Genomic DNA, 27,667 nt, shown 5'->3' on the forward strand with positions numbered 1-27,667 from the left:
GAGCCACCACCTCAGGAGGAGGATGGAGCACCTCAGAGCAGCTCTGAGCACAGCCCTGGGGCTCTGCCTCCCCCTCAGCCCTGCAGGGCTCAGGCAGCCTTTGAAAGGTTCCAGAGCCAGGGTGAGACACTGAGACACCCCAGCTGAGCCCTCACACCAAACTCCAAACTGAAACCACCCTGGCAGTGCCCAAGGCCAGCCTGGCCAGGGCCCTGAGCCACCTGGAGCAGTGTGAGCTGTCCCTGCCATGGCAGGGGGGGAACTGGATGAGCTTTAAGGTCCCTTCCAACCCAAGCCATTCAAGGATTTATTTCTTTTTTTGCCAACTCTGTGCACTTGGCCTCCAACTCAGTGTCCATCCCAGACTGTCCCTCCCTGTTCCAGGAGATGTTCAAGCATATAAAGCTACTGTAGATTTCCACATTTTCCCATCACTGCCAGGGAAGCCTGCAGGCACAAATCCCCAAAGCTGGGGAAGCTGGGCTGGGGAGATGAGAGCAGCTCTGCAGGGCTTGCACAGGACCCAGCCCAGCTTTCCAAAGTCACCTCTGCAGGAGCAGATCCCACTCCAGGCCCGTTATCTGCAGAGCCATCTCCCAGCTCTGCCATGGGCAGCACTCAAGTGCTTCCCCCCCTCAAATTCCACTGCACCTGGGAAAAATGTAGGAGCTCGTAGGAGAATCAATAAATATTTATTGTTTAACCAGCAGTATTTTGACTGGAGATGTAAGCATGGCCCTGTGCCAGGGAAACAAGAGCCTTCTTGGCCAGCACTGCAAACAAATTTTTGTCTGTATCTCGTTGGAAGATTATAAACTACACAATGAAAGGAAAAAAAAGAAACACAGGCAGCGAGCAGCTTAGTCACGGAAGAGGAACAAAAGAGCTGAGATGGATAACTGTGGCATGGGGTTACAAGGAAAGGGCTGCAGGCCTGAATTTTGGCTGTGAGACAGCTGTGCTGCTCAGATCAGCTGCAGATTGTGCCACTGGCTCCTGCTGGGATGGGGCTTGGAGCTGCACCAGGAGGCTCTGCAGAGACACTGGGATCCAGCAGGAGCTCCCAGCCAAAAGCAATCTGGGGAGTCGGGGCTGAGGCTGCAGAGGCACAGCCTTTCCCCTATGGAATACCCCAATTCCCACAGGGATCCCGGGATCAATGAACAGCCAGGCCCTGGCTCCAGGGCAGTTTCAGTGCTCCAATACAGCAGATCATCCCTCCTTGTGCACCTCCTCAGCGCCCTGGCACACTCCTACCCAGCACAGGTGCTCCACCAAGCCAGCCTGGCCAGCCTGGAGGGTGCCAGAGCTGCATCCTTTGGATCAGGGACAGCAGTGACACTTGCTGTCCTACATCCTGCCATTCCCTCACCGTGTGCCATGCAAGGACCAGCTGACAGTGCAAAAAGGAAAAGACTCTCCTGCCTTATCTGGGACAGATTTACTTGGATTCATTCCCCAAAATCCCAGAAGATCCTGGTGCTACAACTGACAGGAACCATTTAGGGTGGCAGCTCTGCCAGTTCACATCCCTGACATGTTTCACACACTCTGGTCCTACTCACACCCACCTGAGGCTTTAATCTCTGAGACAACCTGTGCACCCTCAGCCTGATGCTGAGCACCCTCAGCCAGCTGCCCCAGCTCCTCACACAGCAGGATACATTCCAGAGGAATGGGACTGTGGATTTCCACTTTTTCCCATCACTGCCACAGTGCAGTGATGGGAAGCCTGCAGTTCCACAGCAGCAAATCCAGAGCTCCCAGAGAAGATGGGGCTGCCCCATTCCTGGATGTGCCCAAGGCCAGGTTGGATGGAACTTGGGGTAATGGGAGATCTCCCAGGTGAGATCTTTAAGGATTTCAACCCAAACCATTCTGGGATTCTGTGATAATCCCGTGGCAAAGCTCAGTGTGCCACAGTCCTTCTGGGGTCCCAGCCCCTCGCTGCCTGCCTGCAATCTGCTCAGGATTTGGGAGTGCAGGAAGTCCCAGGATGTCTCAGCAGCTCCTCTGGAGAGCAGGAGCACAGCATTCCAGCACGAGCCTGTGTTATCCCTGCATTCTGTAAGGCCCATCAAAGCATGGCACGCTGTAATTACATGGCAAATTAGGGGCCACTTCATGGAACCACACTGTAATTACACACTTGGTGTGTGCTTTGGGGAGCTTGGGATGGAAACGTGAAATGAACGGGGTTTGCTCCTGTTCCCTGGAAATCTCCCTCCCTGTACCAGGTTAAAAACCAGGGATGTGCTCTGTGGATGTGTCCCTGAAGGACAGCTCCGCGAGCTGCCCTCTTTCCACCCCTTTTCAGAGCTTTGATGGGAAGCCGACACTAAAAAACTTGAAGCTGGTGGCAGCCAAGTGCAGCCAGTCCCCCCTCCTGGGCACCTCTCATTGCAGCATCCCGGCTGGATACCACAGTAATGGGCATTTTGGCAGCGCATACAGAGGTAATTGCTCTTCTTCAGCCGAGTTCTCACCTCCTCCGCCGGCAATCAGCGCCGAAAACGCGAGAGCGGCCCCAAGCCCTGCACTGCTGAGCCTCAGCCTCGCTGCTGATCACTGCAGCCCACACAGAGCATCCCCAGCGCTCACTTCGGCTGCACTGAAGTGCAAAGCATTCCAAAAGATGCAGATGCCATTCCCTGCATCCCTGGAAACACCAATCCGTGCCTTCCTTCCCCAGGCTCTGGCATCCCGGGTGTCCCTGGCAGGACAGGTGAGCTCTCCCAGCGCCACTGAGGCAGAGGGGGACACAGAAGATGCCGGAGCAGGGAGGGGAATGCTGGGGCTCGGAGGGAATTGCTGGGGCTCAGAGGGAAATGCTGGGGCTCAGAGGGAAATGCTGGGGTTCTCTGCTGTGTTTTATCCTGCATGGAAACCAAACGTGGTCATGCAGGAGCCAGTGCCCGTCAGCAGCAGGGAAACTGAGTCACACAGCAGCTGACACAGCTGGAGGGCTCAGCCCTGCGAGGATAAGGCAGGATCAAACCTGTCTTTTTGAGAATAATGAGAATAATGTCCTAAGTCCCTGGGCACTTTCACCCCGAGCAGCTCAGCAAACTGCCCCCGTTGGTTGGGCTGGTCCAGCTGTGACCCCATTCCGTGCACACCTGGAGCCAGGGATGGCTGCAAACTTGTCCTCCCAGACCAGGCAGAGGCCAGAATGAAGGATCCCCTCCTAAAACCCAAAGAAAAGGGATTTTCTCTGCTCCTTGCCCGCGACCAGGCTCTGTGGAGGAGCTCTGCGTTTGCCAGGCTCGCTGTAAATGCGAACTCCCTTATTTGTCTGTGCTGAAAGTGAAAGCAAAGCCTGACCTGGCTGTGGGAAGGGGGACAAGCACGATTCAGGCAGGTCCTGCATCCCCAAGCAGGGGAGCTGTGTAGGAGCTCCCCTGTACCCAGAACCAGAACTTTACAGAGCTTTGGGCTGTGTCATGGTTTGAGCCAAATCTTGCTTCAGCCCTAAGTGATGTTGTCCCGAATCCTAAACAGAGGGAAAAGCTGTTGCCAGATAAAAGCACACCCCTGGGATGCCACCCACGCACAGGCCAATGGAAACAACGTGTCCGTGTCCCAGCTGTCCTCGGGGTAGGCATGGGAAGGGCCAAAGAGCCCGGATTGCTGTGCTGTGTGTGCACAGAGCAAACCCTTTTCCAGGAACCAATCCCCCCCTCCTGCTCCCATAATCCCATAACACACCTCAGGGAAAGGAGGCAGGAGCAGGGCTGGATGCAGGATGGGGAGTTTGGCATCCCTGCCCCACTTGGGATGCCCAGCAAGGACAGCTGGGATTACAGCCCTGCTCTGGTACCTCAGGGAGGCAAAGCTGCAGCTTCCTGAGCAAGAAATGAGCACTGGGAGCCCCAGTTACAGCCCAGAGCTCCCAGCAGGGCTGGAGATGCTGCCCACTGCCCACAGCCAGCAAATGCAGCTTGGCCGAGCTGCAGGAAGCAAAGTGATTTGTGGAGGGCAGCCTTCATCAGTCCCCAGGTGAAGTTCCCTTGGGGTTGAAATTTGTGTGGTTTGGGGTTTTACTGTCTCAGAAAACGTCCCACCAGCCTTTGGTGGATCAGCCACGTATGTACAACCACAAGTGATGTTACCACCCTTCCATCACATCCTCCTAAGAATATCCACACAGAAATGTGTCCTGAAGGAGAACTCGCCCCGTGGGTTCTGGCTCTGACCTGCTCATCTCACTCACACATTCCTGCTGCTAATAGTGCGGGTGGAGGGGGAGGATTTGGCTTTGGAAGCTTTCTGGAGCTTTACAGCTCCACGTCCCTTCCAGGTTATTTTTAAACCCTTTGGACAGCACAGATCTCCCTGGAGTTTTGCAGGCAGAGGTGTGGGGTGGAGCAGGGTTTGATTTGGGGGGTGAGAGGGGACAGAGTTCCACGGGGCATCACCTGGCACATCAAACATCCTGCACAGCTGAAACCCTCAGGCTGCAGGGCCCTCCCTGCCCAGGGTTAACCCCACTGGCTGCTGTGAGAAGGGACAAGGGGCTGCAGTCCTTCTCAGCCCATTTTGGAATTAAGGACGATGGGAACACTTGGTGGTGGATTCAGGGCTGCAGGAGCCATCAGGGAGCAGATGAGCCCTCCAGGAGCAGAGAGAGGTGATGTTCCCTCCTCCCCTGGCCAGATCCCAGGAACACGACCCAGCAGCATCCACACTCCTTCCCTCGCCATCAATCCCACCAAACCAGAGAGCTGCAGCTTTTTTCTCTCGGAGTTGGAGGGGAAATGAGGTTAAGCCAGCTAATTGACAGCGCTGACCTTTGTGGCTCCCAGCGAGCGCAGCCACCAGCACAGGAGCGGCTGCAGCTGAGCCGATGGGAGGCAGAGCATTTCTACCTCTGGGTTTGTGTTTTTCAGAGCTCTTCCTGCCCAAGTTTCAACTTTGGGTCAGCTCTGAGAGCAGTTTGCTGACATCAGCTGCAGAAGAGCTTTCGGGACAGAAGAAAACGAACTTAAGGCAGGGTGAAACTCTGAGTCCTCCCTTCAGACACCAGGGAATTCCACTGCTCCCGACACCCAGAGCCCGTGTGAGAGCGCTCACCCACACCAGGAGAGCGCAAATTTTAACAGATACTTTACTCTGGAGTGAAAAGCAAACTTCACCCTACCCTGACTGTCCAGGTGTTTATTCCTATCCCGCTTTCCTCCCCTCGGAACAAACAGGCTGAAGGGCAGCAATGAGTCTTCACCAGAGTTTTAGGAAATAGGCACAAGCGGGTCCTCAGTTCCCCTCCAGCCTCTCATTTCAGCTGTGTAGGTGCATTTTTAGCATCTCTCAGGCATTTGGAAGCCTAGTGCTCCCCAGCCCACCCCGGGGCCAGGCTCAGCCCTGCTGCCCGGGCAGGGAGCGCTGGCACCTCTGCCCAGCACAGGGAGCTCCCTGCGGCCGGGGAGGGATCCCAAGGGGAACACTCCTGCGCTGGAGCCCATGGACGGCTGAAGCCAATGTGGTGCTGCATTTGGAGCTCTCTGCAGCCCCACTGATGTTGCACCAGCATAGCACCAACCCCTGTGCGGCTCCAGCACTCAGCTGTCATTTCATTCCCACATGCAGCCCAAAATCCCAATGCCTGCGGGAGCTGTGGCTCCCTTCTGGGTTTCCTAGAAACTTTCTAACCGGCAGAGAAACGTACAACTCAATCTTTAATTTGATTTTCTTTGCCGCACCGGTGCTGCACAAAACCCAGCAAACTTCCAGTTTGGCGCGGTGGGAATTGCAGCAGGGAGAGATGAAGCAACAGGACTGGTTTAATGCAGAAAAAAGGGTTGTTTTTTGTTTGTCCTGCGGGTCCTCCACCCGCTCCATCCTCCACCTCGCCTGGGCAGGGCAGAGAGGAGTTGGGCGCCCGGGGTCAGCGAGCAGCCAGACGCCAGCAGTGTGTGAACAGCAGCCCTTATTCTGGTCAGCCTCGGCTCGGAGCAGCAACCACAGCCAGCAGCAGCTGAACTCACCCCGCTACAACACACAAAAAACCCTTCTCGCCTCCCTCCAGTAACGTGTTGCTCTCTGCACCCTCTCTCCACCCATTTCTCCAGCTCCAGAAGGGGGAAAAAAAATATCAAAGCGGCGGGTTTTCCTGGATTAAACGTGCTAAATCCAGAGTATTTAGCACTGGAGTTGTGTTTCCCAAATACCACGAGTGCCTGGACCACACAAGGCATTTCCAGCCAGGGATGGGGGACTTCACATCCATCCCAGCTAGCGATGGGAACGGGCGGGAGCCCCGGGAGCGCATCTTTCCTGCCTGCCCGCCGGACGGGCTTCCCAAATCCCGGCAAGGATGCCAGGAGCGTGAGGGAAGGAGGCTGGAGGGGCGGCGGGATGGATTTTAAGAGAAGGAGGGGGATGGAAAGTCATAAAAGCGCTCGGAAAGTCGACTCGCCTTCGGCAGCGGGCACAGCCCGGGCGGCGCCGCTGCGCTGCGACTTGGGGCGCGCTCCGTGTTCCCTTCCAAAGGACACCCCCAAAAAACCCCACACCGACCTCTCTGCCCACCCCTCCCCAGCGGTCCGGCCTCTCCCACCGCCAAAGCTCTCCCGCCGCCGGGGCCGGGGCTGCGCGGAGCGGGGCGCGGAGGGGACGCGGCGCTCACCGGGCGACGGGAAGAGCTCGATGTCCACCTTCTCCGTCTTGATGATGGTGAGATCCACGGCCGCCTTCATGGCTGGGGCAGCGCCGCGGGGGCGTCGCGCCGGGAGCGGGGGGCGGCGGCTGAGCCCCGCCGAGCGCGGAGCGGGGCGCCCGGGGCAGCGCGGCCGGCGCTGCCTCCCTCCTCCCGCTGCTCTTCCTCCTTCTCCTCCTCCTCCTGCTTCTTCTCCTCCTCCTCCTCCTCCTTCCTTCCTTCCTTCCTTCCTCCCGCGCTCCTCGCTCCGCTCCCGCCTGCGCTGCGCTCCCCGCTCCGCTCCGCTTCGCCCGTCCCCGCCGCCGCCGCCCCGGCCGGGCTGAGCCGAGGGGAGGGCGCTGGGCCGGCCCCGAGCGGTGACAGCGGCCGAGGAACCGCCCCGCCCCGCCCCGGAGGCGGCACTGCCCGGCCCGGCGCTCCGGGGAGCGGAGCCGGCGCTGCCCGGCCCGGGGAACGGGGGAGCGGGGACAGCGCATCCAAGGGGGAACGGGGGAAAGGGGGCAGCGCATCCAGGGCGCCTCCGTCCCGACCTCTGCTCGCACCCTGGCCCCAAACACCACGGGATAAGAGTTTGAGCACGCTGGCTGCAGGCAGCCCTGGCTGAAGCCGCTGCCCAAAACCGATGGTTCTTGAAACCGAGCCAGTTGTGTTCACCCTGCCTGTCTCGACATGAACCGCTGCCTTTCACACTCACCCCTTCGGCTCCCATCACCCCTTCATGCTCACATCATCTCCTCACATTTCCATCTCCCCTTCACACTCCCATCATCCTGCCTGGAGCAGCCTGATTCTCTCTCACCCACAAGCACATCCAAAGTCAGGGGCACAGCCAGGGCAGAGCAGTGCACACTGTGCTGTAGTGGATGACAGGCAGGGGGGCTGTTCCTGGCCTGCTTGGCAGAGGTGGGAGGCCAAAGAGAGTTGGGAACTGACTGGATAAAAAGCATCTTGAAGATGCAAGATGAGTGTCATGCCAGCACAGCATGCAGTTAACAGAAGAATATCGGTTTTCACATGAAGTCTGTTTGATTGTGTTTAGGTAGCATAAACTTGAGACCACAAACGGCACAGCAGAAGGAGAGTATGACTCACAGATGTCAGCTTACCGGTACGGAGAAAAAAAGTCATTAGCAACCAGCTCTTGTGGTTCTGTCACTCCGAAAGTCTTTAACAGCTTCCGACCCGGCACAGATCAAGCTGCTCTCATCAAAGATGGGCTCAAGTGAGCACAGACCTGCAGGAGCAGCTGCCCGGGGTCACAGCCGCTGCCCGGGGTCACAGCCATGCCCAGCCCTCAGGATGGAGCAGGGTCCCGCTTGCAAACACCCCAAAACCTCCCGAGGCCCCGAAAGATGAGCTGCAGATGCAAACGCTGCAGCTCCCATCATTTCGTTTCTGCAGCAGGGCCTTGCTCAGCAGCACGGGCGTATTTATAGCAGGGACTTTGTGCAACTGAAAGAGCTGCGAGGCAGCCAGGGCCAGACAAGGAGAGGCGGCTCTGGCTGCACACACGGCTTTGCCAAGGCAGGCAGATCGAGCAGCAGGAGGGCTGAAATCTGGCAAAACTAGGCTGGGAGCTCCAGCCCCAAGTTCCTCTTCCTCACCCAGTGACAGCCTCTCACATTCCCAGTTTTTAAGGCAATGTTGTTTCCAATTTACTGGCAAGCTCAGTTCTGGACAGCCCATTCCTGCAGCAGTGGAGTGGGACCAGAGATTTGCTGTGATGAAAAACTTCCCTCCACTGATTCCCAGGGGCTCAGGAGAACCTGAGCTCAGACAGAGCACAGGGCTGGAAACCTCAGCTGGTGGTTTGAAACCTACCACAGGAATGAACCTGGAAATCCGAAGGTGGAAAGAGGATTGCTGCAAGGATAAAATGTGGTCCCTCCTCGGGACAGGATCATGTGCTTGCACCTGCCCTGGGTTTGGGTTTCTTTCCTGCCCGTACAGCAACGATTGAAGGAAGAAACTACAGAGAGGAGATTTAGCAGAACGTTTCTAGTTGAAAATCAGAAGGGGATTCAGGAGAAACAGCTGCCTTTCTATCTGATCTGTGATCCCTCCAGAGCAGGCTTGGGCAGAGAAACCTGATGCAGTTATCAGAGCCCCCAGCCCTTCCCTTTGCTCCCCTTCCCTTCCTGCACTCCCAGGCTGGGATCCGGGCAGGGAGGGGAGGGCAGGGGGCTGCCTGGGGGTGCAGCTGCCTGCCAGAGCCATCAGAAAGCACCTGCGGTCCTGTGTATGGAAATGACCCCGGCGGACCGCCCGCCCGCTCAGCGCGGCTGCAGCAAACCACAACCCCCGGAGCGAAACGGAGCAGGAGGCGCGCCGGGGTCACCGGGACCTGCCCAAACACAGCCTGGGACAGGCTGCTGGTGGCACACGGCACACGGCTGTCCTGGGCAGAGAGGCCCTGCAGGGAGCTGCCACAGATTGAGATGCAGCAAGAGGAGGCCCTGAGGCGTCTCTGCTTTAGCTTGGCCCCTGGGCTCCCCTTTTGGCTCTGCCGCTCCTGCAGTGTTACAGTCTCGAGGACTGGCTGAACTCCAGGGCACCTGTGCTGGAGATCCTTCTCTTCTGAACCAGGACAGAGGCTTTAATAAAGACCTTTCTCACAGCTTGTGGGGTTTTTATTAGGAGAGATCCACACTCTCCTGGCATCCCAGCTGAGCCCTGATCCCACACTGATGGGATGACACTGAGCCCAGCTTGGTGCAGGATGGCTGCAGAGGAGCTCTGAGCTGTGTCTCACCCCCTTGTGCTTCCCCAAACCTCTGTCCCATTTTTCTGGTGCAATGCATGGCAACCCCTACATGCAGGGAAACTGGAAATGCTTCCAAAAGTAACACCAGAGCAATAATCCCCAAAGGGGAGGAAAAGAGAGTGGCTGTGGACAGAGGTTTCCTCCCAGGGCAGCTGAATCTCTCCTTCGAACTCCATCCCAGCAGCCGCCTTAATTTGTGTTCACTTCAGAGCTGCAACATGAAAGCCCTGGCTCTGAGCTCCAGCTGAGCCGCTCAATGGCTCAGTGTTCGCAGAAGGCATGGAAGGAATCCATTGATTAGTTTCTTCAGCTGGGATGTGACCATTCCGAGTCCAAGACCTGCCAAACATGACTTCTCCTCAGCAACTGGTTCCTATTTGCTGCTCACAGGCTTTAGGAAAATCTTTCCTCTTGCCCATCCAAGTCTCACCCTCGTTTTCCACTGTGTCGTTAGGAACGTGAATATCCATTCAGGCTCCGTCGGGGAGGGAGGGAGGGAGGATGCCGGGCTGGAGAACGGCCCTGCAGCTCAAGGATGGGCGATAACCATCTGCCCTCCCTCCGCAGCGCAGCCCCACTGTTTGCAACCGCTGCAAACAAAGAGAGGATGGGCAGTAATGCTCCATTGTTCCCAGGGCCGCTGACTAACCTTGGGGTAACAGAACAAGAATAATGATTATTCATTTAGCTCTGAGGAAAGGTGTTAGGAGAGCGGAGCCTTTGCTGTGATTTCCGAACGCAAGGACAGCTCTTCCATGACCTCTCTCCTGGCTGGGATGGCTCTTTCACTTCTCCATGGCCAAATTCACTCCTGTCCCAGCCCAGGGCAGCTGCTGGCTCTCCTTCAGATGCTGTAGAGCTGGGCCAGCTTCTCCTTTCCCTCGCATTTCCCCATTCTCATTGCAGCAGGAATTAGGTGTAACTTCTGGTCTGGAGAGGGAGCTTTTCCAAGCACTGCTGCTACCAAAACATGGGGTGAAATACAAGGGCCACGTAATAACGTGGAGCATCCACCCAGCTGTAATGGCCAGGAAATGAAGAACACCATATCCAATTAAAACTGCAGGGGGATATTTATGGCAGAACGTAATTAGCCAAATTGGAGCCTTCCCCAAAACTGCCATGGGATTTTTAATGACCGCGAGCGGTCAGGGATTGGGTTTGATGTTTTGTCAAGTAAACAATACCCAGAGGGCATGAGACAAAAATCAGGAGCAAAGGGGAAAGGAAAAAGAAAAAAAATAAAAAACAAAAAAACTGTCCTGCAATTCCAGGGAGAAACGGAGACATGAAAGGATTTATCGTAACGGGGACATTGTTGGAAAGAGCAGCAGCCAGCCACCAGTCCAAGAAAGGAAAGAGCAGGGAGGTGGCCCTGGGTGTGGAGGTGGCCCTGTGCAATGAGAGGAAAGAGCAGGCAGCTGCCGCGGCCGTTCCCCCGGGAGATACCTTTCCTGGAATTTAAAATGATACGAGAATTTCTTTCAAGCGCCGTAATAGCTGGGAAGCATTGGAGTATTTTGGTAAGAGGAGGCTGGGTTAGCCCCGCTGACTCCATCCAGCTCCCGTTTTTGGCTAGGGCATGAAGCAGAGCTCGTTGGTGGCACGGACTGTGGGACCCGCTCCAGAGCCAGCTCAGGGGTCCGGGGGGGTGACCGGACCCCAGTGCGGCCCCTGGGGTCCGGAGGCACGGCCAGAGCCCCAGGCTGGGCGCTGGGGGCAGGAGAGCAGGGCAGTGCTCCCGCTGGGGTGCCCAGCCTGGCCCATCAATGCCCTCCTGTCAGCGCCTGTCCCCGGGCTGCGAGCCTCCGCGGCTCCTGCTCTCATTAACTCCCGCCGGGGAGGGCTCACAAAAGCCGCTTTGTGGCCAGCGGGGGTCAGGGCCCGGCACACAGAGCCCCGTGGCTGCCACAGCCCTGTCACACACCCGGGACCCGAGAGCCTCTCAGGCTGCCCCAGCATCTCCAATGCCTCCGTTCCTGCCTTCCCAGGGTGCTGATCCCGCACCTGAGGAGCTGCTCCGGGCTCTGGAGTGCCATGCCGATAGGAATGCCCTGGCAGGGCAGCTGGCACTCCCTCGTGTCCCTGCTGGGAGCAGGGGCTGCATGGAAAATCCTCCTAAGCTGCTCTGCAGCCCTGTTTGCTCTCAGGACATCTTCCCCCTCCCCTCAAGTCACAGCTCTGGGCTCTGGGCAAACACATCCTGAAGGGTTTTGCTGCTGAACTCCCGATATTCCCAATTAAAACAGACACGTGCAGCCAATACTCATCAAATCCCACCTGCAGGACACCTCTCTGCCTTTGCTCACATCTCCTGGCTCGGATCTCTCTCCTTCAGAGCACAAACAAAGCAGCCAGCTCAGGTTTAAGAAGCACAGCTCTGCTTGTGGCTGTGCTCTTGGCATCTACCAGTCTCTCCTTACTGAACTGATCCCTGGTAGCCCTTGAAATTCTCTCCCCTGGGATACATGGGGGGATTACAAAGGAGAGCCAAAGGAATCATTGCTCATAAATGGTCTCCTGACAGCCAGAATGTGATCACTGATGCTTATCTGCACTTTCCATCTTTCAAAAACCCATCACCACCAAAACACCGCCCACTTCTTCACCAAACACCGAGGAACAGCCACATTGCACTTCATCAAGGTCCAAGAGACACACCAGCACCTCCCAAGGGAGGTCAGGCCAGCCCCAAGCTCTGGTGTAGAACCCACAGCCTGAGAAGTGGCAGCCACCAGGACAATGCCATGCTGGCAGCCAGTTGGAAGTGCTCAGCCCAGGAAAATAAACCACAGACCTGCAGTGACCCCCGGGTTAACACCGGGGCCAGGACAGAGGAGTTCAAGTGATGGAAGTTTAATTCCTGGCCAATATTTCCACCTTTGTGCCTCCATCCCTTTTTTTAATGACATTTTCTCCCTTCCCAAGGAGCTGGGGGTTCAGCAGCCACAAAGGAAAAGCTCAGGGGCTGGGGACTGTGATGGGATCTCTCCAGAGACAGATTTAGCAGAGAGGACTGGGATTTCCATCCCCTGTTCCACAGGACCCTGGAAGGCACAACCAACCAAGATGCAGCAAGGAAGGTCCCTCCATCCCCAAGCACTGTCCTGCCAAGGCCACGAGGTGACAGGTGCACACCAGAGAGATAATTCAGAGATGGGCACGATTATCCCACATGCATCGTGCCCAGAGCACGGAAATTCCAGAAGGAGATAGAGCTGCCATTCCCGGAGAGGCTCTGCCAGCAGAGGCACCCCCAGCACCGCTCCTGGCTGAGGATCCTCAAAGAGGAAAAACCCTCTCCCGGCGCTGGAAACCTCCTCTCCCGCAATTGTCCGCGCTTGGCAACCTGGCCTGGCAGTGAATAAGCGCCAGGGAAATATTCCTCCCTACACGTGTTTGGGTTTTTCGGGGTGGTTTTCTTGGCCACAGTTCCTGGCTCTGCAACAATGCCCGGCTTGTTCGGGCCCGCGCTGCAGGGCAGCCTTGAATAGATCTGTCTAAAATTATAAGCGGGCAGCCCCTGGGCTCTGCGAGATCACAGAGCCCACGCTGGGGCTGAACAAAGCCCCCGCTATTTCCCAACAATTAGGCCGGCTAAAAGGACATCTATCTCCTGCCATCGGAGCCACCACGTGCCTCCCAGCCAGCCCATTGTGCCGCTAATTAAATAACACGCCTCTCTCCCCGGGAGCGTCTCCCGATTAGCCCGCCGAGGCCCTAAATCCTTGCGGGTGTGAATGGGAGCAGACAGCTGCTGGGTTGTCAGGGAACTGCGGCTGCCGAGGGGACACGGTCACCCCGGGACAGCCACGGCAGCGGCACCGAGGATTTCTGGGGTTTTAGGGACCTTAGAGCTCATCCAGTGCCAGCCCTGCCATGGGTTCTGTGAGATGCAAAGCTGAGTTTCGTGTCAGGTACAAACAGGCGACGTGTGTACTTGTGAATGCAAATGTGTGGACACCAACAATGGGATAGTTGTGAATTCTAATAATAACTCAGGAAAATAAAGCATGGAAAAAGGCCTTTGAACCTATCTTTTGTTTGCAATTAACCCTGGTTGATTTAGGAGCACTGGAATTAAGGTGTTAAAGATGTTGCTTTTTGCTTGCATTTAATCCATAAAGGGCTCTGCAATAATTACCTTTTGAAGTATAATTTTAGAATATTACTTGTGTCCTTGAAACTATAGCTTTGGGATATATATAAAGGAAATATGCTTATCACACGCCTTATTGAAGCAGAGAAAAACAGTTTGAGAAAGGAAGGTGAACATCACCTCAAGGGTTTATGGTTTCGACCAAAGGTAAGCTGGACATCACTGTTATGAGATTTAGAGTCTCTGCAATTAAAAGGTGGACACACATCTGGGGAGCTGGACCCCACCAGATGGGATTCGTCTTTCTTCTTTCAGAAACTGGACCATCACCATCTGAGGATACTCCTTTGAGATACACCCCGAGAAACTAAAATCACAATAGTAATAATTTGTGATGTAATAATTTGGAATAAAAATTGCTGATGAGTAAAAGATTGGAAATAGAAACTGCTGAAAAAAAGCTGATGAGTACCCCTATAAATACCTGTAACCCTCAATTATGGGTGTGCAGTTGGTGGGAAAACTTCCCCCACTGTACCCAGCGCTGTATTGCTCATACTTTACCATATTAAATAATAAATTGATTGCTGCTTGAATATTGGCCTAGTCAAGCTTCTTATTCATAACAGTTATGCTGTTCCAGGCTGCTCCAAGCCTGGCTTTGGACACTTCAGGGATCCAGGGGCAGCCACAGCTTCTTTGTGCCAGGGCCTGCCCACCCTCCCAGGGGTGAGCTCCTTCCCAACATCCCATCAAACCCAGCCTGCTCCAGGCTGAAGCCTCATCCCATCCTCAGGAAGCTGCTGGGATCCAGGAGGGCTCAGCACACTCTGTTTCTCCATCCACCTCCCAGCTGCCGTGAAAACAGATGAGTTATTTATTATTTTGCATGCTTTGCTGGTGGCTGGAAGAAAATATCAGATGCAAATGTTTCTTCTAAATATGTTCCTGGCTGATACAGACAAGTTTGTTGTAGGGCTTTTTTTTTTTTCTTTTCCCACACTTCTCATTGGGTTAAAGCAGTGGAAAGAAAATAAACAAGGAAAATGTTGTGTCATTCAACCAGAGCTAAAGCTTTCTATTTTTGCACTTTTAATATGGGAAGGAATTGCAAAATGGAAAAAAAAAAGGCCTATTAAAAGTAATTTGTTAACAAGCTCTTTTCACCCAGTTAGTTCACCTCCTCGAGGAGGATTCTGTGGGAGGGGAAGGCCTTGGATAAGGATGAGGCCAAAGGGAAGCTGGAAAGCTGATTTGTGTTCTGTGAGATGAAACAGAATAACCTCTGGGGCTTGGGGTTTCCTTCCAATCCCAAAAGGAGTTCTGGGAAGTGAAGAAAATCCATTCAGATGATGCATCAAACACCCCAGGGCTGCCTCAAATGTCCTTGGCCACCACAGCCATCCCTGGGGAGGTGGACATGGACCTGAACACCCAACCTGCAGCAGCTGGAGCCAAAAGGCACAGCAGGATTTTCTGCCCATCCCAGCCCTGCTCCTCGGGCTGAGCTCCAGCACAACAGCCCAGAGCTCCTAAATCACTCCAGATGTTCAGCACCTTTCCTCACACGCTCCCGAGACCCGGAAGAAATTCAGTTCCCTTCTGTCAAGGCCCCAGTCAGCAATAGTTGCAAATATCCCTTTTACCCCCTTTAAATCATCATTTCCCACCTCTGGCTATTTCAATCATCATTTTCACACTGGGAGAGCCTGGCTGGAGGACTGGGAAGGTGGGGCAGCAGATTAATGAGCTGATTTCCTGTGGACCTGCAGCTCCAGGCTGGAAACAGCTGGACCTGCTGCTCCATCCACTCAAGGAAAACACAAAACCCCCATTCCTCATCCCTTGTGGAGAGGAGGCAGCGGGAGGAAGGACACAGAGGAGGAGGAGGCAGAGCTTGGTTGTGTTCTAATGGCAACCAAAGCTGGCTCCTGTTTTCCAAACCCACCCTGGGAAGTGGCTCCTGATGGAGCTTGGATGGGAAAAATCTTCTGGGAAGCTTTGGGAATGCATCAGGGAATTATTAATCAGTGTAAGTGCACACCCACAGGGGTTCACTGCAAAAGCACACGGATCAACTTGATGCACGCTGCTGTTGAAATCATATTTGCCCTGCACTCAGGAAATGCAAAGGTTTTACACCAAATAACCAAATTTTACAGGGATGCGTCCACAGGGCCAGGAAAAACATCATTAAAAGAGAAGGGGCTACACAGGAGCCCAGCCCCAAAGCCAGTTTAACATAACCCAGGAGCAGCCTCCTGAGCCCTCCAGCAGCTTCAAACCCCACAGGCAGGTCTGAGAGCTCCATTCATCCCAAACTCTCAAATAAAGGGCAGGAGCCAAGAAAAAGCTGCCTCCCCTCACCCAGCCAGTGCCCTGCATCCCAAAGCTCTGGGAATGGCTCCACAGCCACTTGATTAATAAGGGCCCAGGGGGGGAAAACCGTTTATATAACCTCGTCTTCTCTAAACTTCCTAAGTGCTTCAGAAAGTGGCTGCCCTGGAAACCCAAACTGGAAACGAAAAATATTATCCTGCCATTTATAAACATCCCTGGTGCTAATGAAGTGAGGGGCAGCAGTGATGGCCAGTGAGGGTGAGGTGCTCTTGGCAGGCGTGGGAGAGCCCCAAAACCCTGACTTCAGGTGGCTGTGGAGGGGAGAGTGCTCCCACCATGATCCAGAGCCACTGGAGCAGGGATTTGGGAAGGGGGATGGCAGTGGAAGTGTGGCTGTGCTAAATGCAGGGGCAAATGGAAGGGGAGGAGGGCAGGGTGGTCACAGCCAGGCAGCAGCAGGTGGGTGAGAGCTCTCAAATCATTCCCTGAGCAGCACATCCTGCTCCTGGAAAGCAGGGAGGGAATTTCGGTGCTTGCTGCACTCCACACTCTGTGGGATGAACTGCCCAGGCCAGGCTGCTCATTTACAGCTGTTTACACCACTGTGCTCTGAATAAACACAGATCAACCCAAATTTAGCTCCTGGGTTCAACCACCCTGCTCCTCACAGCCCCTCAGCCACACATCCCAAGCAGAGCCAGGACAGCAGAGCACTGCAGCCCATTTCTCCATCTGCTTTCCCTGCTGGCATTTCCCACGGAGATTTGTTTGTACATCAGCACCAGAAAACGCTGAGGTTTGGCTGGAAATATTTGGATTTGGTTTTGACAAAATATTGATGATTTCCGCCCAACAATCTGTCAGTTTTGGCAGCAAGAAGGAGAAAAGAGGAAAAAAAAGAGAAGTTTTTTTCTCAAGATATGGGGACTGAGCTGACACCCAGCCTGGGACTCGGCACAAGGAGGAGGCAAAGCAAAGCTACTGGGCTGCCTCATTATCCTGTCAGTCTGATTACTGCTCCTGCTTGCACAGAGTAGCTCCTTGCCTGCATGGAAGCACAGCCAGAGCTGCCAGACACACGAGGCCTCTGCTCTCCTGGGGTCAGGCAGGGGCTGGATGCAAAGCAGGGCAAGAGCAGCTCTGGTCCCTCTGGAGATGTCATAGGTACCCAAGGGGAGTTGGTGGTGAGGAGCTGGTCCAGGGCAGGAGAGATGCCAGCTTTGTTTCCATCACTGCCTTCCAGAATTAGTCCTGTCTCTGGAGTCTGGAAAACTGGGTTGAAATCTCCCAAGTGCAGACTCTTCTGCAAGATGCCTGGAACTGACCAAATTAGAATTTTTCCATGAACAGGCTCCCTTGGGGCATCTCTTCCTTTTTTCCTTTTCTACCTCAGTGCTGACATCAGTTTGAGCAAGCAAGAGCTCCCTGGCCCAACTTGAACCTCAGATGTGGAGAGTGAATCACACAGACCTGGGAGAAAGGCATTCCTGACTTCTGAAATAGAACTGCTGCTGAGTTAAGGAGAATTTAACAGTTCTCCTTAACTGTTTGACCTGGATCTCCTTAGAAATCAAATCTCCCCTTTGGTACAGCAGTTTATTTTCTGTTTTTCCTAAGTACCAAACCCTGGCACAACTTAAGGCTGTTTTCCCTTGTCCAGTCCCTTTTCACCCCTGAGAAAAGACCAATCCCCACTGGGCTCCACCCTCCTGACAAGGATTTGTGGAGATCCCGGTTTTGCATCCCAACCTGCCCTTGCAGCATGACAAGGGAAGGAAAAACATCAAAAGAGAAGCCCTGTTTAACCTTTGGGGATCAGAGGTCTCCAAAGGCAGCTCCCAGGGCATGGAGAAGCTCCTTTCATGAGCCTAAAGCTGGAATTAAGCCCACATGCAGTCCACCCGGCATGCCAAGCTGTTCCCACCCCTCCTTGAAGGCATTTTGGGGTGTCCCATGGCTGTCCCCAGAGGTGCCATCACCCCAGCACACCAGGGCCTTGTTATCCCTGCCTGCTTCCATGGGGCCCATCCCTCCCAGGATCAGCTGCACAGAGAGGAACCACGTTCCAGCTCTGGCCAAACAGCCAAACTGACCCAGTGCAGCTTTTCCAAAGCCTATTGATCCCAAATCCCACGGGGGAAGGTCCATCTGGAGGGCTGGTAAACTCCAGCACGTGCTGGGGAGGCTGCAGGCAGCTCCAGGGCCAGCCAGGGCTCACTTCAGAGTCTCTTTTTGTGTGTAATCCGAAGCACTCGCACAGCCCCGCTCTCCAGGGACCCTCAGCCACTCTCCTGACCTCACTGAATTAAATATGGCAATAAAATGTGCACTGAATTAATCATCTGCATCTCCAACGTGAGAAACTGCTGTGCAGGGGCTCACAGGAGCGGCTGCAGGGATTTGTGGATCTCACTCCAAGGGGAGGCAGTGGGGTTTAGATGCCTAAAGGCTTTCTGGTAAGTGATACAGCCAAGGTTTTCCAACCCCCAGCTGTAAGATCAGTCTGGTGTCCTAGATATTATCCCTGAGAACCCTTCTGCCATAAAAAGCCAGGCTGGCAGGGCTTGGAGGAGCCTTCCCCTGAGCAGGGCACAAGATGAGCTTTGAGGGCCCCCAGCCCAAACCATTCTGGAGAGTGAATCACACAGACCTGGCAGAAAGGCATTTCTCTGTTTCCATGACCATGGGCACTGGGAAGGGTCCCCAGGACTGGGAGTTTGGGTGAATGATCCCCCCACCCTCTGGGGAGAGGAGGTTCCACTGCAGGGTCCTTGCAGTCCAACACTCATTGCTGCAAAGTTGGGATGAAGAGGGGTCTGGGAAAGCACAAGAGATGAGGCACCCAATATTTCCACCAGAGGCTCCAGGTAAGGTGAGAAACATCACAGGCACAAAGCAGGCTCTGGAAAAGGAGGTGCAGAGAGCTCCTTTGGAAAGCCCAGCCCTGGCTCTGCTCAGAAAAGGAGGAATCACTTCCATTCCCAGCTGGCAGCAGGAGCAGCTTGAGCTGATTTCTGTCTCATTTTAGAAGTAGAGCAGAGAGATGCAATCCCTTACAGGCCTTTCAAGGAATATCCCTCCAAAGGCTCTCCTTGCTTCTCTAAGCCTGGCACTTCCTCCTGCTCTTCCCCTCTCCAGCCTGGACAAGCTCCCAGAGCTGAGCTGGGCACAGGACAGTCCCATCCTCCTGGAAGTGTCTTGGAAATAACAATTAAAAGAATCGAAAGACCATCCTAATTGCCCCCCTCCCTCCCCCAAATGTCTGACAGCAGTTTCTCAGGCTAAAGTGATGCAAATAGCTCAGATAAGGCTCAGATAAAGTATCTGTGCTCTCGAGGGCTTATCTGTGCTGAACACCAACTCCAAAAATCCTGAAATTTGCCCCGTGGGACTGTCTCTGGAGCCTGATTTCCATCTGAAGCCCCGACCTCCAGAGGCTGCAGAAACAGCTCCTGTTCAAATGCATTCTTGAGATAGCAGGGTGGGACCCGGCAGGTCTGCAGCTCCCCTGCTGCGGCTATCGGGGATTTGCCTCCTGGTGGGAATGTTGCAAGAGGGAGCTGATGGCTCAAGGAACCGGTGACGGCACCTTTCACCACCCAGAGCTGAGGGAAAACCTTCTCAGCTCTGATGGAAAGATCACTTTCCCTTGCCTAGAGATTGTTCCGGGCTGGCTTTTGCTTTCAGGCTCTGCTCGGTGACTGCAGGCAGAGGGAAGGCTTGGGGGACAGCTCAGGGTGCTGGGAACTCCCTCAGGAATGGAAGTGTGGGCATTGGGATGAGATTTGAGTTCCTGGGGGCAGCAGGGGTCTGGGTGCAAAGTCTCCCTGGTTTCTGGCAGGATGCAAAGGCAGTCAGCAATCCCTGGGACAAGGTCTGAAGGAACACACCTGGCTCCCAGCAATGGCCAGTCTCTAATATTCATTTATAAATGCTCTGCTTAGTGAGCCAGCCTTTCCAAAAACACACAGAGCTGCAAAATGTGTGAGAGCTGGGAGTGACACCCATTGCTATTCCCATTCCCAAGCTGCAAAAGGTGTGAGAGCTGGGGATGAGACCCATTGCTATTGCTATTCCCATTCCCATTCCCATTCCCATGCCCATTCCCATTCTCACTCCCATTCCCATTCCCATTCCCATTCCTGTTCCCATCCCCATTCCCATTCCCATGCCCAGAGCACAGGTCAGGATGGGAAAGGAGCTGGGAAATCCAAGGCCAGGCTCTGAGAAGGATAATTGGGATCTCTTTAGGTACAAAGGCCCCTGGGCTCTCCCCTGGGCTGAAACCATTCCTTGTTCTATGGGAGCTCTACATGGAGTAACAGAGAGCAGGAAGGATCCCCCCATGGAAGGTTTGTGACCAAAGAATCCATGACTTAATCATTTATACACCTCATGCAAATCTGGCAGGGATGGGAAAATGGAGCTATCTGAAAACCCTTCAAAGCTCTGCAGAAATTGCCCAAATCCCGCTGATCCAAGCAGAGAGAGATTTCCTCTCTGCAGAGGTTTGCAGCCGACAGGCAGAGTTCTGAGGCAAGAATAACGATGAAATTCTATAGGATGGCTCATAAACCAGGGAAAATACTTCATTTCCTACTAAAATTTCCCAACAGCCCATTCCCAAAGGGCCACAGGACTGCTGTAGAGTGCTGGCTCCCCTTCCACCCCAAAACTGGGATTGAGGGAAAACTTTCTGTGGCACTGGCAGCCCCTGGGCTAACTATGAGCCCCAAAAATCCCAGAGATTGATGGAAAACGAGTGGGCAGAGTGGAGTTCCCAGCTCTGCTAGTCCAGAATGAACCACAAGGCACCAAATCCCAGGGATTGAGGGAAAATGAGTGGGCAGATCTGGGGTCCCAGCACTGGGAGCAGCAGAGTGAATCACAAGGCACCAGATCTCAGGGACTGAGGGAAAACTTTCCGTGGCACTGGCAGCCCCTGGGGTAACCATGAGCCCCAAAATCCCAGGGACTGATGGAAAAATGAGTGGGCAGAGTCCCGCTCTGAGCACTTAACCACAGTGCACAGTTCACTCCCAGAGTGAGCCACAAGGCACCAAATCCCAGGGATTGATGGAAAACACTCCATGGATGGCACTGGCAGCCCCTGGGTTAACCATGAGCCCCAAAATCCCAGGGATTGAGGGAAAATGAGTGGGCAGATCTGGGCTCCCAGCACTGGGAGCAGCAGAGTGAACCACAAGGCACCAAATCCCAGGGATTGAGGGAAGACTTTCCATGGCACTGGCAGCCCCAGGGTTAACCACAGCGGCGCCCTGTGAGGCAGCGATTTCTGCTTTATTTCAGCAGGGGAAGTGTGTCCCGGCCTGATTAGCCCAATGGTTTCCTCTTTTCCCATAACCTCCAGACCCCCATGGCCTAAGTGTTTACTTTCTGAAATAAAAAATCTGCCAGTGTTTTTCTTTTTGCGGGGCATGTGTATTTTGGGAGGGCTGGGGGGAGGAGGCGCAGGGGGAGTGAATGGGCCGCGAGGCTGGCGCACACCTCCCTCCCCTTCCCACCCCTCACCCCAGCTCCTTCCCAGCTGCAGCCTCCGAGCTGAGACTTCTGGCTTCGATGTGAGGAAGAGAGAGAGAGAAATGCATTAATGAGAGAGTTCAGGCTCTCTGCAGCAGCCATAAACACGAGGAACATCTGGAGGGAGAGAGGTGCTCCGAGCTGCCAGCAGCTGAAGGGATCAGGCTGTTTGCAGGGTCCTGGATTCCCCACTCCTCACAGCCCCTCTGCCTGCTCTGCTCTGCTCTCCTGGCATCCCATTGTCTATCCAGGGAGAAAACACAATCAGACAATCCTAAAGGCTGGAGAAACCCTCAGGCCCACCACTAAACACTAAACTGTGGTGGACATGTGGTGTCCCCCAGTGCCACATTGACAGATTTTTTTAACATTTCAAGGGACAGGAATTCCACCACTTCTCTGGGAAAGCTGTTCCAAATATCTCTCCTCACTTCTCTTGCCCTCCCTGCTCCTCACCAGCCCAGCAAAGCCCCCCTAAGTGCTGCCACCAGGGCTGGCCACAGGCAACCAAACCCTCTGGAGAGGGTGCTCTGCTGCCCAGTGTCCCCACTGGTCACAGTTCTGAGGAATTTTCTTGGGAAAGCTCAAACACGACACCCCCCTCCCCCCCCAGTTGTGCATTGTGTACTCTGTCTGAAGTGTTTGGTGCTGCAGGATGGTTTCCCCCTCTGGAAAACCCAGCAGGTACATCCAGCTCACTCCATCCCTACAGAGGGGTCAGTTCTGCTCCAAGGGCACCCCAAAATGAGTCTGTTCTGCAGGCAGCCTCCAGGCATCACAGAAACCCTGGCCAGGCTGTGGCTCAGATCTCTTCCTCCTGGACATCCCATTGTCCCTTCCCCAAGGCACACTGGAGCTCTCAGTGCTGCTGCTCATTATTGCAGCTCCCAAACTTGAGCTCTGCCTCTTGCTGAGCTCCCATCCCCTGTTAAACCTGAGAATCCCAGCAAATCTCCAGGTTTCTCCCAAAACCAACACTCCAGCTTTGCCCCAGCCTCATTCCAGGGCTGAGCACAATCCCTCATCCCCAGCTGACTCTGCAGCTCAAGTGGGAAAAGAGCTCTGAGCTCATTCTCTGCTGATGACCAAGGCACAGGGAGCTCCCTGGGGTTTTGTCTTGGACAGGCAGCACAGAGAATTTTCCAGAGTCAGGCAGGAAACAAATGGAAAACTGAAAGCCTGGATTTTTGTGATTCTGTTGCCTCAGTGCAAATAGTCCTCTGCAGCAGGTCCCAGCATCACTGAGTGTCACACTGTTAAAAATAGGTTAGAAAGTGTTGTAAAATAGTTGATAGATGGTTAAGCATGTACTGTTAGTTTGGTTGTTATATTGTAAAAGGGGGTAAAGGGTAGTTATAAGAAATCAGGTACTCAAGGTACCATCACACACCTCAGTAAATGCACCACGAGCCAGCCTGGGCAGAACTAAATGGCCAATCAAGGCCTTAAACCTTCATGCAAACGAAGGATCCAAACAGAAATCAATCCAAAGGGACAAAAAACAGGATAAAAAGGGGCTCCTGACCCACTGAATCTGTGCAGGGATCAGGGACATTGCTGCTGAGCAGCCCCAGCACCGGCGCAGCTCCATCCTTGACAGGAACGTTCCTGCTCAGCCTGGGCCCCCTGCTTCAGGCCTTTCTTTTTCTTATAATAAATGCTGAAATCACTTTAGTACCAGGAGTCTGGTCCCATTTTCAACAACAGGAACCCCTGGGAGTGTTTTGCCCACCAGGGAAACAACAGGATCCACAGGAGCCAGCAACTCCAGCTCCCACTGACCTGAGAGCAGAGCAGGGGCTGCTCGTGCTTCCCAGCAGAGTCACACACACCACAGGCATCCCACAGGCATCCACAGCCCTGCAATCCATTCCCAAGGCATGGAGGGATCTCCTCTCTCCACCAACAGATTGGAAAGTGCCCTTAACAGAGAAAATTATGTGTGTCCTTCAGCAGCCCAGATTGTCACAGAGTCACAGAATAATGAGGTTGGAAGAGACTGCTAAGATTATCAAGTCCAACCTATGAAGTCCAACCTAACAAGTTTCCCAGCACAGCAGCTGGGACTGGCCTTCAGCTGGAGCCCATGGACTACCCAAAGATCCACAAGGGAAAAGTGAAAAACTCCCATTCCAGACAGGCCCCAAACAGCCCCAGAGCCAGAGAGGCTGTGTCACCTCAGCGGCCAGAGGTGACACCAGAGCCCTGAGACTCGCTCAGCCCCTGGGCCTGGCAGAGCTGAGGGTCAGGGAATGCTGCAGCAGGTTGAGAATGGCAGGAGTTTGTGCAGGGCTTTCTCTGAGCCATGCAATGATTTCCCATCCAGTGCATCCCTCCCTGTGGGACTCACCCCAATTTCCTCCTATCCTGCTGTCCTTCACCTTCCTGCACATCCTCCTTTAACTATTCTGGTTTGCTAAAGAGCATGAGAAGAGCCTGGCTGGCCCAGGGATGAGCCTGGCTGGCCCAAGGGTGAGCCTGGGATGCTCAGGGAAGGAGTGGCTGGCCCATGGGTGATCCTGGCTGGCCCAGGGATGAGCCTGGCTGGCCCATGGGTGGGCCTGGCTGGTCCATGGGTGAGCCTGGCTGGTCCAGGGATGATCCTAGCCAGCCCAGGGATGAGCCTGACTGGCTCAGGGTGATCCTGGCTGGCCTGGGGGTGATCCTGGCCAGCCCAAGTGTGATCCTGGCTGGCCCAGGGGTGATCCTGGCCAGCCCAAGGGTAATCCTGGCTGGCCCAGGGAAGGCCTGGTTGGCCTGGGGGTGATCCTGGCCAGCCCAAGGGTGATCCTGGCTGGCCCAGGGGTGATCCTGGCCAGCCCAAGGGTGATCCTGGCTGGCCCAGGGAAGGAGTGGCTGGCCCAGGGAAGGCCTGGCTGGCCCAGGGATGATCCTGGCTGGCCCAAGGGTGATCCTGGCTGGCCCAGGGAAGGAGTGGCTGGCCCAGAGGAGGCCTGGCTGTCCTGCAGGCAGGAGCAGCAGCTGTGCGTGCCCTGTGAGAAGGCTCCCATTCATCTCAGCGAGAGCATGCGGGGGAGGCAGCGCAGCACAGGGGAGGGGGAAGTGTTGGAGGAGGCTGAGAAAAGGAAGGAGGCCACAGTTAAAAATAGGATAAAAGGACATGAAAAAAAAAAAGCAGATTTAGAAAAAAAAAAAGCTTCGCTCAGAAAATGCTCTGCAGCTGGAGAAGCCATCGGGCTGAGCCTGGTCAGCTTTACCTTCCCCCCTTCTCCTCCTCCTCCTCCCCAAGCCCCCTTCCTCCGAGCGTGGGCCTGGAAGGCGGCCCAGAAAGCGCTCACAGAAAACGTTTTCCTGCGGGTTCTCCACCGGGAGAAGAGCAAGCAAAGGAGGGGACACGTGGGGAAAAGCAGGGAGGCTTGGCCACGGATGTGGGTGGCCCCGTGGGACCCCGGCCCGTGGCCCTGGCTGGGCTGGGAGCCGGGCTGGGAGGAGGATCACAGGGTCCAGCCCTGCTGGGTGTGGGCACAGAGCACACTGAGGTGTTTCTGCAGCTGCAGGGCCTTGGCTCTCCTGGCCAAAGCAGCTCCACACCAGGGCAGCCCAGGCTGTGAGGAGTTGATGCCCATGAAGCACCAGCTCTGCTTTTTGCTCTCCAAAAGGTCCCTGGGATGGTCCAAGAGCAGCCTGGACATGGCTCAGAGCAGCCTGCTCTGGTGGAAGGTGGTCCTGCCACCTTTGGGATGAGATGATCCTGAAGGTTCCTTCCAACCCAAGCCAGCCCAGGATTCCGTGATCCATTTCTCAGTGAAGCCAGGAGCACTCCCCCAGATGCTTCAGAAGCATCCAAAAGGCTGGGAATACCTTCAGTCCAAGGATGCTAATTCAGCACAGCAGCTGTAGAAAGCTCTTCCGCTGGAGTCAGAGTGGTTCCATCCCTCACTTGCCATTAACAACAGTTTTATCTCCCCTATCAGTAAGGAAAACAAACCCACTCTGGGTGGAAGGGGCTGTTAAAGTGGCCTTGGCTCCTAAAGGCAGCACAGCCAGCCCTGAGTCTCTGCTGAAATTGCCATGGAATCACAGAATCCCAGAGTGGTTTGGGCAGGAAGGGACCTTAAAGATCATCTCATTCCAACCCTTGCACCACAGGCAGGATGCACCCCCCTAGATCAGGTTTTTCAGGTTGGTCAGAGCCCCACAATACTTTGATAATTCCACTAGCAAATCTTTTCTTCCACTCCAGTTTTACACCCAATGTCGTATAATCCAAAAAATATTCCCAGGGATGATTATTAGGATCCTCTCTCTTTATGAGTTGACCATAAGGTGCTAAGTGTGGCTTTCAGCAACCTTTCAGCAGCACTTTGGGCAGCACCTGCAGTTGGGTGGCAGATGGAGCGGTCAGGGTGCCTTTACAGACCTGATGCCAAGGAGCAGAGCTACATGCCCTTGTGTAGCTCATCTCCCCCCTCCTGGCAGGCTGCCTTCAGATACTGGAGAGCTGCTCTAACAATTTGCCCAGAGTTTGCTCTTCTCCAGGCTGAGAAAACACCTGCAGGACTCTGGCTTGATGTCCGACTCCATGTGCTGCACTGGGGGCTCAGACCATTCTTGTTCTTGGAATTGTTGTGGCATGCTAGCCACTGTTGATTGTTCTTCATTGTGGTACAGGTAATAAATAGTTGATTGTTTTAATAAAGACACACTTGAAACAATAAGAGCTAAATTTTAAAGCAAAATTATTTCAGAAAAACTCCTAAACCTGTGACCAGTTACCCCAGCCCAGCAGAGCAGCCAGCAGCTCCCCTCTGGATGCCTTGTTCTGTCACCTCTGGGCTGGGCCTTTCCCTCCTGTGGTCATCCCTGGGCACTGACATTCCCAACATGTGCATCACACATTGTGGTACGAGCTGACAAATAAAACTGACTCCAGTCCATTTTCAAATGTTGGCCTTTCAAGACAAAAAACTCCACCCCTTCTTGCTTTATCAATGAGCTAAATCCACATCAGGCTTTCCTTTATCCATATCACAGAATAATCTTATCAGCTTCAAGCACAGTGTAAATAAACTTGCTCAAGCTTCAAAGGCAAAGCATCTTCCCTAAACGCAAGCAGCCCTCAAACTCTTAGAAATGTTGTGGGTTTCTATTGCAGGAGGATATATTCACACTTGCATTTTCCTTGTTGACTTGTTTCTTTCACCAACATCAAGACCATGAAAACCAAAATAGCCTCTGGTGCAGCAGAAGAATAGATGACAAATGGTTTTCATGTGCAGCTGAGACACAAAGGAGAAATGAAAGGCTGTTCCTGGCCCCATATACAAATAAGAATTTCCTCTCATTTAAAATTAGAAACTGCTCTAGACTGAAGAACCAGCAACATGAAAAAACAAATCAGAGAAAGAGCACCTTGCATTGCAACAGGAAGAACTGAAAATTCTTAGGTATTGCAAGCGACCCAGGGGCCTGTCCTGCTCATCCCAACTCTCCAAAAGCTGTGTGGATCAAAACCTGTAGAAGACAGCAACAGCTTGGATTTCCTTCCCTGGCTTCACTAATGTTTGAGGCAGGCTCCAGCCTCTGCAACAAGAAAGTTCACAGAGCCATGGTGGAGTAAGGAAGATCTGGGCTGCAGATATGTTGGTCCCTGGAGAGAGCACTTTCACAGAAAACAGGAGAGGGTTGGGAAAAAAAAACCCTAAAAAAACTTTCCAGGCACAGACTTGCAAAATGTTTGAGCAAATCCAAATGCTGCCAGGGCAGATTTCATCAGAGCAGAGCTGACATCATGCTGAGAGAGGTCACTCACAGGAGTTGAGCAAATAGCTGGAATAAGGATGCCTGAGAATAGCAGAGGGGCTTTGCTCCAGCCACAGCTCTCTGTGTCCACCTTCTGCTCACACTCAAGTGCTCACTCAAGGATAAAGGAAAAATAACCAAATGCCTGAACCTTGCCAAGGAGAGATTTCAAACTGTACATTTGACTCAGCAGTCACTGTTCTGCTGAACCCTCAGCTGCAGAAAGTCCCTGAACATCAGGGCTTGCCCTCCCCAGGGGCCAGCGAGCACCACCAAGGAGCAGGAACGCTCACAGGAGAGCTGCACATGGTCAGGGGAGCTTACACAGGGTTTGAGTGCTTCAGGACAGGCTTCTGTGGGACTGAGGGGAAACACAAACTTCATCTTGGCCCTTGGAAAGGTCACCTTGTGCAACTTGAGCTCTTTCTCTTGGTTCTGTGGCTGGGCTGTGCTGGGGGTACCTGCGCCCTGGGCTGCTCCCTCCTCACCCAGCTCAGGCCAGAGA

General features: G+C 54.2%; 1 protein-coding gene across 2 annotated transcripts in view; it reads right to left on the reverse strand.

Annotated features, from left to right (window-relative positions):
• ETS1 (ETS proto-oncogene 1, transcription factor) overlaps positions 1-27,667 on the reverse strand; it is an 81,537-nt gene that overhangs the window by 41,884 nt on the left and 11,986 nt on the right. Inside the window, exon 1 of one of the 2 annotated variants that reach the window (XM_074559437.1) lies at positions 6,626-6,993. The exons of the other annotated variant lie outside the window; for it this stretch is intronic. Within the exon in view, the coding sequence (XP_074415538.1) occupies positions 6,626-6,695 (70 nt within the window). The 5' untranslated portion in view covers positions 6,696-6,993. Of the gene's footprint in view, positions 1-6,625; positions 6,994-27,667 lie in introns of those variants that run through there. 2 annotated transcript variants of the gene reach the window in all.

This window comes from Zonotrichia albicollis, chromosome 27, assembly GCF_047830755.1.
Source record: "Zonotrichia albicollis isolate bZonAlb1 chromosome 27, bZonAlb1.hap1, whole genome shotgun sequence".
Taxonomy (NCBI): Eukaryota; Metazoa; Chordata; class Aves; order Passeriformes; family Passerellidae; genus Zonotrichia; species Zonotrichia albicollis.